Here is a 16,600-nt window from a genome sequence, read left to right as displayed (position 1 = left end):
AATTGTTATTTTGGGGATAAAGTACTCTAATTTCCACATGAGGTGCTCCCATTACACTCCAAAAGAAAGTTATCTGCAAAAGGCAAAATAACTGCATTTTTTAGTTTGCCTAAAGCAAGGAAAAAAAGGGGGTTTGGGCTAAAAACTCACTATAGATTTCCAAGGAAGGCCAGAGACCTTTTCAAGACATGACTCACAATTAAAATCAAAATACATTAATGTGTTAGACTTCAGAGTTCATGCTTCATGAAACTTTAATACCAAAGCATGAAACTTTTATACCAAGGCATGAAACTTTAATACCAAGGCATGAACCAGGCTTGTCCAGTTTTCAGATTTAGAAATACTTACAACTATTATCCTGGTTGACTGATTTACCTTGCAATAATTATTCATTATTATTGAATGAATTCTATTCAATGGATAGAATTTAAAGCCCTGCTTACTAATAACACTATCTTTCAGCCAGATCAGTCCTTCATCCCTCTCAAAATAAACTAAATCATTGTAAGATAAACTTCATATTACGTATGAATCAAAGTTCATATTACATATGCTAAACCTGCCATTTTTAATGCCTATATATCATATCTCTGTATTATATTATATATATATATATAGATATGATACATAGGCATGATATAACACATATGTAATTCTAGATATGTCATTCTTTTGATGGAAATGGAAAATTTCTCCCTCCAATAAATGCATTCTGAGCTCTCACCTTCATCTGCTCTTTTTCATTTTTCACCTCTGTTTCTCAGTCCACTGGTTGCAACTTCTAAACTTTATGAAAGCTTTCAGTATTTCAGGATGCAAATGCAAACTTTTATTTGCATTAGCAAACAACTAATGTTTTGGGTAATTGCACTGATACTGCATAATTCTTCAATATGGTCTACTTATGGGGGATTTTTTGGGTGATATTAGCTTGTAGATATTATTTCCCTCTACTCTCATGTGAGAACAAGAAAAAAGTCACCAAAAACTTGGCAGAGGCTCCAGCAGAGTCTGACAAATGACACCCAAAAAAATGAGGCAAAACACATCAGGGAGCACCTCAGAGCAAACAAGAGCTTCCTGCCACACACAAATAACTTTTTCCAAGGAATTTTGGCATGAACAATGACACAGGCATATATAGAGTGTGCAGCAGAATGAATAGAACAAACCTGGAGTCTGAGAAGAGTCTGTAGCATAAATCTACATTATCACACACCTGCAAACTCCATCTGTTTTATATCATAAAATAGATTACTGACTGCTGTTATATTGTTTTGGGAGAAAGCTTTACCTGGAGTACTCGGACATTTACAGGGGTGGAACTTATTCAGGAMAAATCCATAAAAAAGAATTATTTTAAAAGCGATGTAAAGTCTATTCAACTTTGCTACTAATGAAGTACCACAATTAACTATTTCCCAGTAATAAAACTGCATTAGTCTTGCTGACCAACAAGCTTTTGTTTAAAACAAGCACTTGCTAGAAGTCAAAAGATTTTTCAGGAAATAAATATGTTGAAGACATGTATAACATAAWTATATGTAATGCTAAGAGTACACTGAAAACATATGTCTTGCCTGGTTTATGATTTAAGATAAGTAATTTTATAATTTTTTAAAGATAAACAAAATCGAACTGGAGAAAGGCAGCACAATCTTCAATGGAATACAGTGCCTCATTGGCAAATATATTGTTATTTCTGGGCCTTAAGAGATTAAARCAATTAATTTCTGACTTTGTTTTTCTGGTAATCAAAGTTTGCAGATAAACARGGGAAAGAGAGCTATTTCTAATACACACAGTAAAAGCAAGATAAAGTCTTCATTATAATTTATTGTGGAAAAACCAACAACTCAGGTATTCTTTCCACTTTACCACTCAAATTTCTATTATTATCATTATCATTGGGTTTTTCATTTATTTGTGTAACAGTAGTGGCCATAGGACTCAAGTACTGATATTGCTATGGAAGCACTTAAAAGAAAGGCTCAATTCCATATAAAAGGAAAAGTAATTATTTCTCCTTACATTGTTTAGCAGATAAATCACACATTACAAGTGGCCCACGTGTAGCACTTGCTCAAGATAGGAGCAGAGCCAAGAATAGGAACTGGGAATCCYGGTATCAACTGGACTACTCACATTTACTAAAATAAGCTGATCAAGTGTGATAAAAAAAGTTGTGTCCTTTCCAGAATGAAATTTTTGGAAAGTGGAGAAATATTTCAGCATCRTGTTCAGGATTAGGAAGAAYCATCTTTCTCCAGCCTTTGAAAGCTGTTGGTACCACTAGAAAAGTGCTCTTTYRTAAAAAATGACASTTTTCTTGCATGTGAAAGACCACCGACTTCTAAAATACAATTGAGGAAGACTACTGATTTATAACTTTAGCCAAAAAAAACCAAGCACTAATGGCATTCCTGAATTTTCAGGTTTTATATCTCCTTATATACCAAAATTATAGGGGACACTGCTTTAAGAAACCAACATTTCCTATTACTGCTCTGTAGAGGCTATTACCTATTTATAATAGCAATTTAAAAAAAAACCCAAAACATTAAAATTACCTTCATTTTTAATCAGAAGCTAGTTTTAAAAAGAAAACAAACCACTCCAACCCAAAACAAAAAAAATCCTTGCAAACCACAGCCACAAACAAACACTAATAAGAGCCCTCAATAAGAAAATGAATTGTCAAGCAACAGGAACATTYATAATTATCAAGTATCACGTTAATAGTTACTGAGATTTTATGTGAGATGGGAAAGTTGAGACAAATAGGGGGAAAGGAGATAAAGACTGTCTGGGCAAGCTTTCTGAAAGCCCAGATTAACTATATTGTTGGAGCAGAAGATAGTCAGGTCRAATTAGGTCAAATTAGGTTATTGTGTCTGAGCCAGCACAGCTCCTTGCTCAGTGTAGTTTTCCAAGTTTAAGGTGCTCAGAAAAATCTACACTAGCAAAAAAAAATGTAATTTATATATTACACACACAGCTTCATATTTAAGAAGACACATTTCGGTACCCAGTAGCTACCCAGAAAGAGATGATGGTTTGAGTTTTTATGGTTCGTGGATCTACATCTAGGAGCAATGGAGGTGCTGGTAACAGCTTTAGAGGCATCTCAAAAAAGATTTTGAAATTTTGAGCATTTCTGAGAAAGTTCTTTCCCAGGCCTTATTTGATTTATAGCCCTACCTACTGCACAGTTCTGTGAATCTATTTCTCTACAAAGACTAAAACTACAATGAAAATGGATGTGCAAGCATTATGAAAAGGTTTTTAGATTTCATTATTTTAGCTGTGATTTGTAAAGGCATTCCTCTTGCTGCAAAATTTGGACGATGCAAAATCTTCTTAAGAAAGTACGATTTTGGTGTTTGTTCTTTGTATGTTTTTCAAACCTCATGGACAAGAAGGGAGATTTAATCACGGAGCACAGAGCAGCTAACAAGATCTGAGCGAGGTCCAAGTGTTAGAAAGGCAAATTATTTGTTGGCAGAATTATTTCGTTACCATTTAGGKCTGGACACGCTTCAATGGTCTCAGACCTGAGGGGAGGTTAACAAAGCTTGGGRAAAAGGAAGTGCCACTGATAGTGAACACTAAGAATTCAGAATTTATAAGCCACAAGGACATYTGGCAGAAACCCCAGGAAGAAATTAATAAAAACAACTCATACACAGACYGAAATAAATGTCAGCTCTGTGTGTRGAGTGGCTGCTGCACACCAGCTGAAAGAACCTTTTTTGGGACAACACTTTCTCTGCCTCATTGAACCTTGGATTAAAAATATTAAAAGTCTTATTCTAGTGCTTCTKCACATGGTACTTCATGTCTAATTGCAGGTACTAAATAAAGAGATGTAGATCCCTGTAGGGAAGGACAATTCCACTGAGATCAGTCAGAGCAAACATCAGCAAAGGAAAGCAGTCAGACCATTTTATATTTGCCATTTTGTTTTACATGAAAACTTTTMTCTCTTACTTAATTGCAGGTCCGTGTTTGTTAATCACACCACACATTTCTCACTGTAACCCATGAAATGGCAGATTATCTTTTCCTTGGAAAAACAAAATAGAAAATAAAAAGTGGTCTGACTACTTTCCTGCCAAGGAATACCAAGTTTTGAAAAACTAAATGGCATACAAACCCAGCGCAGACTTCTTCAAAGAAAAAGCCCTTCACATTGGTGTCAACTCACACAAGTGGTGGTTTTGTTTAAATTTACATTTTGCTTCTACAGTCCTTGTTTTTTCWGCTTCCCTAATTAGCACATCATTTAGTAACCTAGCTGATCAGGCCAAATTCTAGCATTATTCATTCTTTCCTACAGAGCAGCACTGAATGGGCAAACTGTGTGGATTCCCCCAGCATTTCCTTGGCTGTTTCAGGGATATTCACTTCCCTGGGTGCTGGGGAGTCATTTGGATGCAGAGCACTGTCACTTCTCTGTGTAGCACTGTTAGCACCAGGATGCAATTTTATTTATTAAAACACAGAGCACAATTCCTGTAACCCTTAGGAGCCTCTGTCAGATTGAAGACCAGAAAAAAAAACCATCTGACATAAGCTAAGTGGACATGGCTGGGTTTTCTTTTCTGTGTTGGTAATAATGCATTTCCTTTCAGCTGCAGAACCTAGGTACGTGACACACAGTTAAAAGATATTTCTACTCCTCCAGCTCCCTCCAGAAATAACTAGAAAAGGGCTTTTCTTGTTCAAACATGCAGCAGGCCATCCATACCAAGTTCTCTCCTGACAATTTTTGCTCAGCTGAATTTWAAGRTCTGCTTGCATTGGTAGGCAGAGAKAAAACCTGTGCAGAGAGTGCACAGATCTAAAATAATTCTGCTAAAAGAACTTTGCATATTTTGAGTGYATGTAGCTAGAGTAGAAGGCCTTGGTCCCCAAAATAGGGACAGAGTGGCCTGCCAGGCAATCATTTAYTTTGAAACCTTCACTGTTCACTAAATCACCCTCACTGAGGAAGCAAAGCTTGAGCACAAGAAATTCCACAAGCAGGCAGGAGCTCATGTTATTTTTCTGATGTTTTCTTCCATCAGTACATCCYTCTCAGCTGCACCTTTCCATTGCCAGAAAGCCTGATAACACATTGAAGACTCTCCTCAAGCCAAGAAATGTAATTACAACTAAAATGTACCATAAAGAGCTGGAAACCAGCACATGTACATGCAGTCAAAAACCCATTTGGTAAAAATAGAGAAATAGATCTATTTCTCTATAATATTATTTATATTAATGAATTAATAATAAACAAATAAAGATCTCTATAATAATGAATATATCTGCTTGATATGCTACACTCAGTTTCTAAAGTACAGTCATGAAATCTGACATCTTCTCCCTTGGAAGAACACTCAGTAAGGTATAGAAAAGATACCTTTTCAAAAGATGAGATATTTCACCAGTTAGACCATCATACTTCTAATGCTGCAATTGAAAATAAGTTTGTATCTTAAAATTTACAAGGAAATTTAGATGGCATCTCAAAATACTCCAAGACAGAAAAATCTAGCTTTTATTAATTCCTCTGCTCAAGCTTGGGTTGGTTTTCTTTCACTTTGGGCTGGTTTTTTGTGTGATTTTGGTTTGTTTGTGGCATTTTTTCCCCTCCCTCCTTAATAATTTATGAACTACAATTGCTCCAAAGTTGCTGTTTTACCTCAGACTACATCACAAAATCCTGGCTACTTTCCAGATTCAAGACTGGCTGCAGCTTCTAGATAAGCTGGCTGAATGTCTCTGTGTAGTATACAGACCCATGACCCAGAGTATGCTACTCTGCTCCACCTAACTTGAAATTATAATTTTTTAAATTGCTCATCAAGAAGAAAAGACACATTTAGTTTTACAGTGCTAAAGTGGTAAATGCTAAACCATAGGTGGGTATCACTAAAACAGAGTGATTTCCACATTTCAGCAAATTTTTAGAAGATAATCCATTGACAAATTAAAGCCTAAACCTCAGCTCAAATTTACATTTCCAGAATATGTAGCATGCTTTAAATTCTTTTGAAAAGCTGAAATCCATTTCAAGAAGCTCCAGGTCCAGTGATCATATCTACTTAGAGCAAGTACAGTTAATTATATGTACAGAATTAGATAATTTTAAAAAATCTGTGTTTTTCCAACAAAATTGGTTTTTAGTTCTTTACAAACACAGTTAATAACCTGCCAAAATGAGCTTCCAAACTTATTTCTGTATCTACTTAAAGAAAGTAAAAAGTGAATCTTAACATTTACCTACACTATAAGTTTATAAAATTTATGGGTACAAAATTTCTGCTCCAAGAGAAAGAGTCTTCCAAAGAGAAACTCTCTCTCTTTCCAGAGAAACAGGATAAAAAGGGGATTATGCAGACTGCTATGGATGATCTCTGTAGGTTCCTTCCAATCCTCACMGTCTGCTGATCAGCTGAGCTCTCATAAAGTGAAGATTGCTGAATGCAGCTCAGCACTAAGCAGGAATTCAGCAATTAAAACAAATTATATGAACTTTGAAGGGTTTGGAGTTTTGCTCTCCTTTGCATTGAATCACTTTTCTAAGTATAAACATCCAGCAAATGACCATGTTCTGCAGTACACATYCCCCATATTTTCAATCTTACTAAGTGCTTTTAGCTTCATTTGCTGATTTCTTTGTCAAGAATCTCAAGAGCTCACTGAATTTTAAACATCGCTTGTTTTCCMTTTCTGAAATCATAATCAAACAAAACCCAACTTACCATTTCTCTGACCAATACATTTACATTCATAATGATTAAACATGTCATCTGGCTTAATGTGCTCATTAATAAATGAAAATAAAAAAATCCATTACATTATTGACCTTAGAGAGTYGGTGACTTTCTTCTCCCCGAAACTGCCAATGTCATAACTTTTACACTTTATATTTTTGAATTTCATGAAGAGTCACTGCCAAATATTGCTACATAAAATTATATTTTCCAAMATACTTGCTTGAACTGTAATACAGAAATCACACTGTTCAAGCAGTCTGCTCTGCCAACAGCATCAGCCGTGCAAGAAGTTACTCCTATTTTACCACGGTCTCTTATAACAAACAGGTTTTGCTAYGCTTAGTATTTTTTCCAGCATTCTGAGGGGGATTCATTATTCATACCACATATAAACTACCTAAACATCCTTCAGCTGSTAGCACTCTGGAAGAAAGCTTGCAGCGTGCATATTTCATGGGACAGTTTGGTGACATCCATCGATTCTGACAGCAAGACTGYTCCATATTTTAAATATTTCTAACTGCTTCACAGAGCATTTTCACAAATCAACGGCAGAAACCTGAAGTGTTTTGTCCAGAAGCAGAAATTCCTGGAAATTGCTTTTTGATGCTTAAAGTAATGCATGTTTCATCTCAAGTCTCAAGACTCTGCTGCCTGCATTGGTGATTTGCACAACTGCTCACTCTGCCTTCCTCTCCAGACCATAGTTCAGGATAGTGCTGAGATAAATCCCTTCAAACTCACTCCAACTATGACTTTTTTTGGGGGGGGAGGGCTCAACACATTTCAGTGCTTTCCACAATCAGCTGTGTACTCAATCAGTGAATTTTTAAACACAAAACATTCAAGGTCTTTCAGRTTTCAAATTTGGATCTGCCATGTATTTCTACTAGGATAAAAAGAATTTAAACAGCCGTGGATGTTTTGGAGCCTTTGTGTGGAGTTTTTGGAGGTCTGATATTTTCATAAACGTATTTACATGGAATATGCATTTACATCTAAAACAATCCTTGTATGGCTTTTAGCGCTTCSTCAAAGAAAGCATAAAAAATTTAATTCCCTACTAATATAAATTATAGACAAGGGTAAAACTTCACTTTTCACGTTTAACCGAGATCACTTTGTGTCCCAAAAAGCAGCTTGTTTTCAGTCCTGCAATTAAYTTGCTGTCTTTTAAATACTTTTATAACTCAATTTTCAACTGGCGTGCTAAGTCCACATTTTACCCCTACAACAGAGAGATCCTCCCCTATGTGAAGAATTCTAATTTGTTGAACCCTCAACCATTTTTTCATAAACATACTCTGAAGAACAGATGAAAAGAGAGAAGAAATAAACAAAAAATAACAATGCCATAGAGGAAAAAAAAAGGAGAATTTGGCATAATTCCCACCTTATTTGAATTCTTGGTTTGCATACTATTTGATGGTTTTCCTGTACTTTATTATTTCAACAATTCAAAGAGTCAAGTTGCTTAAGCTTTCAGCGTGAGCCCTAAATATTTTTTACCTTACACTAACTCACAAATACACTTTCACAGAACTAAAAATTACTTCCATAAATCACTTATATTAATGCCTATGAAGAGAAGGAAGGGAAAAAAATCAGTTTGCAGGGATCATTATATTTGCTAGCCATTCATTAAATAACAATTCACATACCAACAAAAATGCTTTGGACAACAAACGCTCCCTCTACACAGCAAAAAGAAACTGTCTCCAAAGAAATYCCCCAAAGTCAGAAACATCACAATCTCCTCAACAAAAAAAACCAAACCCCAACTGCCAAAGAAACCTTAAAACACAACAATAAAAACAACTCACACAACAGCCCCTACCCGAAAAGGAAAAAAAACCAAAATCAAAACGTCAACCACCAGAGAATGAGCTTCTAACAAGTTCTATGTGTTTTTGTATAGCTTTTTTTTTGTTTGGTTGTTGGGTTTTGGGGGGGAGGTTTCATTTGTTTTTGTTGTTTTCTGGTTCTGTTTTTGTTGTTGTTGGTTTTGGTTCTTGTTTTGGGGTTTTGCTTTTTCTTCATTCAGAAACAAATGTATTTTCAATCCAAGAAAGTTCATAACCCAGCAAAAATTCCCTTCCATGGTTTAGGAAAAGAATCTCAGTACTAACTAGGAAATGCTTCCCTGAAAAATAGCAAGACATTGCATCAAACAACTAAGCACTTTGTTCAAAGGAACAAGTCCTGGAAAAATCTGTTTATCCACATAATGCCTCTCCCATGCCAAGTCATAATCCACATTTAAACTCCTATTTCCTTAACAGCACATATGTGAAAACAGTTCATTTAATAATCGAGCCCTTTTTCTTGCCCTCTGTCCTCTAAAACTGGTTGATTGCACAAAAAACAGAAACAGAGAAAGTGATGCATGTTATTTGCAAGAGTCAATCTGTTCTASCACCTCGAAATGGAAAGAATTAGAACTGAGCAGTTTTTTCAAGGAAGGAAAGCAGCTCTAAAACATTTCTACACCACAATCTGCGCAATCAAGTTGTGAAAAACCACAAATAACAAGCAGCCACTGAAAGTTAACACCCTTGTTAACATATGAATAATAAAAATGTTTCCTAACATGCACAAAACTTCTGCACAAAATTTCCTCACTTTCAGGTCAATCTCTCTATTCCCATTACAGATAAGAGCATAAAACCTTACATAGGAAACTATTCAGGAGTTATCTGCAGTTCAAATAGTTCAAACAATTTTTTTTTTTTAATTCTCAGCATAAGGGGTTTCAATATGATCTCCTTCATAGCCGAAATTAAAGGGAGATTTTTATTCCAAAGCAGAATAACCCTTCCTCAGATGTAATTATTATTAAAAGCAACAGCCAAGCAACCTTGGAACAGAAAAAGTAACATTTTCATTTACGAGAAGTGAGGTTGGACCTCACTAAATAGCTAAACACCCAACATAACAAAGGGAACTTCAAACCTTTGTGGAGTCGTCACATTTTCCCTCTTCAAGTTTTAAGTACACTCCATGAATTCTCTGCAAGTTTTTGCACATACTCAATCCTTTCTCCTCTACGTATATATACATTTAGCAAAACACATTCCTAGAAATAATAAAAATTATTCCTGCTGCCTCTGACACACAGRCTTGTAAGTTAGGAGTCCATCTTGAGATGGAGTTTCCTGTATGGGGGAGAGAAAGGAAGGTAACATCCCAAGTAGTTTGGTTTCATGAATATAGATCTATCAGTCCAAAATTGATTTCAAAGTCAGGCCTGCTTTCATGGTATCCTTCAAAGTCCACAATCTTGATAACTGCTTAAAAATCAAAATTGGTTAAACTGAGATTGTCTGAGATTGAGTCTAGCAAGTTGCTTCCGTTTGATGCTGAAGGCAGTGGAACTGCTTAGTCAATATCAAATATAGAGTGGCAATTTAAACCTGAGGATTMGTTTATCCTTGTGCACAAAGGTCGAAATCATTATGTTCTGTATTAAATGGTGCAGTAATAAACACAAATTAATGCTCTGAAGATTTGCTCACACCGGCTCTGGTGAGGTTTTACAAGAAAATCAGTGTGATGTGCTGTGATATGTTCAGTCATGTTATTTTGCAATCTCRTGGAACATTTTTGTGTCATACCAGTACTCACAGCACCTAATACCAGCAAGGTGAGAGGCAGTGCAGAACGGGGCTGACAGAAGATGCTGCAGCTCCTGAAAACRGCAAACGTTTATGGCAAAGCTGCAGAACAAATTTCAGTGCGCATTCCTGTGAGAACAGAGCTGCTTARAGCTTTTCTAGACAGAACTTAATAAAATCTTTACCTTAAAACCGTAACTATATTTGAATAAAAGGTACCCTATTAAGCCTTACCAATCTCTGATGCTCAGGTAACATTGTAAACACTGTTTTAGATCCTTAACGCAAAGGTGTCTCTTCAAGCATAAGGAAAGTATTTTGCACTTTGGGTGTTTTGATACCTTTTATGAGTTATGTTTGTTTCTGGCAATCTAGACAAACTACACATCCCAGCTTGGTGGATTACAGGAGGTCTGTTCTGCTCCCTGGCCCACGTCAYAGAGCTGGTTGCCCTGAAGATTCTGGTCTTTCTTCCAAAGATTGAGGCAAAGAAGGTATCAAGTACCTCAACTTCTTCTTCATCCTTGGTCACAGTGTTCCCCCTCCACACCCAAGAAAGAATGGAGATTTTCCATGGCCCTCCTTCTGATGTTAATGTATTTATAAAAGCATTTCTTATTATCTCTTCTACTTGAGCTTCCAACTTTCTAATTTTCTTTTYACATGACTTAACAACATCCTGGTACTCTTCCTAAGTCTTGAGACACTTTTTATTTCTTCCATGAGTTCCTGCAAAAGCTCCCTGTTCAGCCAGGCCAGTCTTCTTCCCTGCTGGCTCGTCTTCCAGCACAGTGGGAACGAACTGGTCCTGCAACTTTAGGATTTCTTTCGTAAACTATGTCTGGCCAGCCTGGACAATTTTGGTATTTAAGGATTGCTTCCCAATGGATTCTCCAAACCAGTGGTCCTGAGTAGACCAAAATCCACCCTCAGGAAGTCCAAGATAAATATTCTGTTAACCCTTACCTCACCTGACAGCATTTGTGTTCAAAAGCATGAAGAGAACAGGAATCAAATGAAATTGCAAGTCTACACTGGAACACCTTTAGAAAAAAGTTCTAATTAAATTGGTATCAGCTACAGCATACCAAATTTGTAAGTCAGCTAATGACTGTAGAAATAGCTTGTTACACACTTTATGATTCTGGAATTATGGTTTACAAGACATTAACAGAAGGATGTTMATTCACTCCATAGCTTCTACAAAAGCAACTCCTCTTACTCTGTTAAATTCCAAATTGACCGATCAAAGCCAAGCCAAAAAAAAAGATGTACAACATCTAATGGAAGTTTTATGATGAATCATTTTGTTTAATGAATCTATGAAATGTCTTTTCAAAGCCTCCCAATCTACCAGTTGCTTTTGTCTGTGGTTTTTGCATTTTTGTCTCAATATAACGCTGCTCCTGCCTGCACTTGTGTTTATGGATGTTCTGAGCCCTTCAAGAGAGTTGGCTAAGGTTCTGCTTAACTAGTGGTTACCTTACAAAAATTAGAAGTTTTTACTCTGTTACAAATACTTGAAATAAATCTATTAAAAGATAAATTATTATAAAATAATAAATTATTATAAAATGCACTCAAGCATTTCCTAGAACAGCCAACAAGGGGAGTTCTCCAGGCTCAGATCTCTTGGGATCTCCAGCAACGCACACTTTCACAACAGTGTGACCTGCAATGTGTCCACAGCCTCCACAGTCCTGTACACCCCAAACCTCTACCACTTCTTCTTCAGTAACAATCCTGTTTTCCAAAGGCACAACAACAGAAGCTCCACAGGAGCATGAAAAGCAATAAAATCGGGTTTACTGTTTGTTTTTATTTGAYGGTATTCCTGATAATCAATATAGTACAATCCTTTTAGAACAAACATCCAATTTATTTGTACCAAACACATTATTTAGAAAAAGAAATGTAGCATTTTATAGCTAGAGAAACAATCTATGTTAGCAATAATTGTTTTATATTTCCTAATATATAGGCAACCACATTATTCTACTCGTGCTAGATACACTTCAATATTTTGATCAGCATAGAAAAGCCACCCACACTGTTTCAAAAAAGATTACTATTCATTTCAGTTGCTAAAAAGATTTTTTTTCCCCTAAAACAGGAATGCAATTACTGAAGAGGTGAAAACAAATCTCTTTCTTTTTATTCAATAATAAAGGTGGTTGCAATAGATTAGGCATGCCCTTCTAAGATATCAAGTAAAATTAACATAGTATTCTGCTTTGCTGTGTATGCTGCTGAAAAAATAGTTGAAACTACAATCAAATATTTTTCATTGCCATGAATTTTTAAGCTGAAGTCTTACCTCAATTTGACTTCAATTTTACAGTTATCAGCTGGGTATGTTCCTGACCAAGGAGGTGTACCTGTAACACGTTTGGTATTATACAGCATCTTGTACATCCTCACTSAAGTGGAAAGCAGTGAGGAAGTCTGGTTTATTTAGTCCTTTAAAAATTAACTCTAGAGTTCAACTAAACTCACTGATCGAATGGCACGTGCGCAAGAATACACAAATACATCTTCCTCTATGTGTTTTTCAAGACAAATTTAACTACAGACCTGACTCTTGGTTGGAATGAAAGAGATGAGAAATAGCTATGGTATGGCATTAGAATGTAAAAAGGAGGGAAAAAATTACACATATTTTGTCATTCCTTCAGTCCTATTGGAAGGACACCTACGTCTTGATTTTAAATTACAAGAAAAGGAATTATTGCACTTATTAGAGAAAATAGCCAATTACGTACACCACTCATATTAAAGCCAAAGTCAATTTTCTAACATCAAAGATCGTTAACCATACACTAAATCCAAAACCAGCAAGGCTCCTAATTTATGTCAAAACCCTGAAAAAACAGGTCTGAGCTACTGTTCTGCACAATAGCAGCCTGAAAATCCACAATGCATGGTGCTGCTTTTTTCCATTTACTGCCTGTCGAAACCATTTAGCACACACTTGCATATGCAATATTAATAGCAGTTGAACCTGGAAATATATCCTTTCTGACTGCTGGCATTAAAATTAACCAGGAGAGTGGGTGACTTAAAAACTGTTGGATTCCTGAGTTTAAAAGCCAGACTTTTCCATGGTGAACTTATCTAAAAGCYTTACCCTGTCCTCGTTGCTCCATGAGTGCTGTGCAGGTTAAATGCATAGCACAAGTGCTGGTTGGACTGCTTTGATTTTTTTTTTTTTTTTTTTCCCCACTACTTGACACCTCTGTAGCAATTTCACAGGTCTAAATCTACACTGCTAGTGAAAAATTATACAGGCTATATGAAGAAGTTTTGACAATTGCATCAGTAGACTTTTTTTAATAGGTTGTTTTTTTCTTTCAGACAGGGAAATTTTCTCATCCCAGCTACCCTGGTATTAATTCACACCAAGAAAGTTGATGGAGAAGTTCAATTTCCTTTCTGAAATGCAACTCAATCACAGAAACKCAAATCTTGTTTCACCAAAGAAACAAGCCTCTATTTCACTATTCATTTCAGGTGCTTTTAGGAAGGATTAATCCAATAAATATTTACATGCACTTCTTGATAGAAGGAACAAGTTCTGATTTCAAATAAATGTCATGGTTTCCTTCTGATTCCAAGGAAGACAAACATTCAGTCCACAAAACATAAACCCCAAGTATTATAATAATAGTGCAGTTTCTTTTTTTTGTTCTTGTTACTAATGCATATATGGGAATTATTGCAGAGACTTAAGATTCTCTCTAAAAAACTATTAAACTTCTAGATGCAGAAACATTAGTTGTTTCTGCTCTCCCAAAGTTTTTGGGTTGTTTGGGGTTTTCGACGTTTTTGCCTTTTTTTTTCAGCAATGTTTCACCATAGCACCTACAGAGAAAAAATTCAAAGATGTACTACAACTGCAACAAYTTGCTTTTAAAGTACAAACTAAGAGGAAAAAAACCCATGTTCAATACAAGATTAGGCCCTGACTTCTCCGAGGCTTTCTTAATCTATTTTAAATTATTTTATACTTCCAGTATTCCATATATTTGAGACCACCTCTTGTTAAATGAAATTTCTAGCAAATGAGTACACAGTGTGACAAAAAGGGTGGTATTCTAAAATTTTACAATAGGCTCATGATAGCTCATAAAGAATATGATTTTTGAATGACAAAACTCCAGGGACCATTTTAAAATAATGTTTTCAAACCAGCATGCRATACATTACCAATCTCTACAGATACACCAGCTAAGTAAAAATAATTAAGCAGTTTTTAGTCTCAACAGGATTCTTTTTAGCACAGTATTTGTGCTGATAATTATATGCTTAATCTAAAACGTCTCTAAATTCCATCGGATGAGTTGGATGATGTCCCCACACATCAAYTGATGCAAAATTGTCATTTGTAAGAAATATTTGCTAAACCATCAAACAGCAACCTACTGCCACTGAACTTCATCAAAACCTACATTTCACCAAAACATAGTTTAATAATAAATAAACKACTAATGCACAATGTCAATTTAACTGTATTTCAGTTCTTTCCTGTAACTTCTTTCTAACTCCACAGGAAACATCCCTTGAGGAATGCTGCTTTTAAGGAATAGCAAATTAACCTATTCACGCTGCATTTTACACTCACACAAGAAAAAAGTCTTAATTTTAATAAAAATTTCTACGTTAGCATGTCACGGAGTAACAACTACCTCAAAATGAGGTTTTGTGCAGAGAGGTTTGAGCCAAGACCCATTTTAAATGCAGCATCTCTCTGTTCCTCAGGTAATTTCTGCAGATAGTATCTTCCTAATTTGTTTTTCTTTTTCAGAAGACAAGCATAATTTTCTTTTTATCTGCTTTTAAGTAACATTACTTCCAATGTCTTGCTCTCTACAAGTTTCGCTCATTTTTCTTCAAAGCATGGCTCTAASAAAACTGCTTGGATTTCTCTGGCAGCATTTACCATCCTTACCACTGATTTAGCTTAAAGGAACAATAATGACAATGCAATAATGTTTCTATCTTTTGTAAATWCTTTAGATAAAGGTAAAAAAGCATCATCTGCAAAAATAGACTCAGTTTATTTAAACAAAGGGTGCATTCTTAGCACAAATACTCATTACTAGTGAAAGACAGTGAGAGATTTGAAAGAGAGATATTAGATATCACTATATTCCATATAAACACCTGATTTTCTCTTATCCACCTCCTCGTTATCTGCCTGCTGCAGAAGAAGGATGTAACCTTTTGGAATTATCTACACAGCTGAGTAAGAAAGGAGTCAGGGAGGTGCTAAACTGATCAATATCACACCAAATGAGGGCAGTATGGAAGGGTGGAAAACTGCACACAGAGCACAACATGATCTTGCACAAGAGGTCTGGAGGGAGCTCCATTTTATATGCTGCTGTTATCCCAAAGGGGCCACTTTAATTCTAAAAAAAAGAGGTACCCTAACATAATTTCTCACGTTTGACATTAAACTCTGGCTGTTCTCATGCAGCTCAGCCTTAGAATCAAGCCTAAAACACTGATTTGGATGGAAGTGCTGAAAGTGCTGATTGAGCTGGCAAAGACACAATGCCCACTATTAAAAGATGTCCTCACTTGGTTAATGGCCAGATCCATGGCTGGGATAAAGCTGCAGTGCCAGCTGATGATTGGAGCCAGTTCCACCCTCAAACACARTCCTGCACTTCTTTCCTTTTCATTGGAAGGAACTACAGTGGTTCYTAGTCAAGTCACTGACCTCAGACTGTGACATRAGGAGTATTATTCTCTTCTCAGTGGCACAGATCCTGCCACAACCTGAACATTAAACACCCAGATTCCATTTTCAGCAGGAGCATCCTTCAGCTCTGCTGTGCAACTTTCTGCTGACATGCAACGCCCAATTACTTACASATACACAAAATTTCTCTGGCTTGTCCATTGAATGCTAAAAGAAATGGAAATTAAACTTTGCCATGACTGCAGTCTTCACTTTTGCATATTAAAAGGCACTTTACTAAGCTCAGTGTTAATTTGATGAATGCTGGTATTTCCCCTACTCATGGTACGCAGAGGCCTAGCAATATCCTATGGACCACTCTGAGTAGAAAACATTAACAAAAACAAAAGGAAAGCAACTTTTAAAGCAAAGGCTTAAAATATTCAAGTAATAAATAGACCAGACCTGTAGACTGGATATCTCACAACTACTATAACACCCATTCAGTACCCATTAAAGTACTGWATTAA

The 16,600-nt window shown here is 36.0% G+C and overlaps 1 protein-coding gene across 1 annotated transcript in view; it reads right to left on the bottom strand.

The window, feature by feature from the left end:
- LUZP2 (leucine zipper protein 2) overlaps positions 1 to 12,799 on the bottom strand; it is a gene marked incomplete at its 3' end in the record, with an annotated part of 46,025 nt that extends 33,226 nt beyond the window's left edge. Inside the window, exon 1 of the mRNA XM_057382700.1 lies at positions 12,702 to 12,799. Coding sequence (XP_057238683.1) covers positions 12,702 to 12,799 — 98 coding nt within the window. The remainder of the gene's footprint in view (positions 1 to 12,701) is intronic.
- Positions 12,800 to 16,600: the final 3,801 nt, after the last annotated feature.

This window comes from Malurus melanocephalus, unplaced genomic scaffold, assembly GCF_030028575.1.
Source record: "Malurus melanocephalus ecotype Western Australia unplaced genomic scaffold, MMel_1.1 scaffold_580, whole genome shotgun sequence".
Classification (NCBI taxonomy): domain Eukaryota; kingdom Metazoa; phylum Chordata; class Aves; order Passeriformes; family Maluridae; genus Malurus; species Malurus melanocephalus.
Note: the sequence above shows the minus strand (reverse complement) of the source record. Positions and strands in the feature narration are given on the sequence as shown.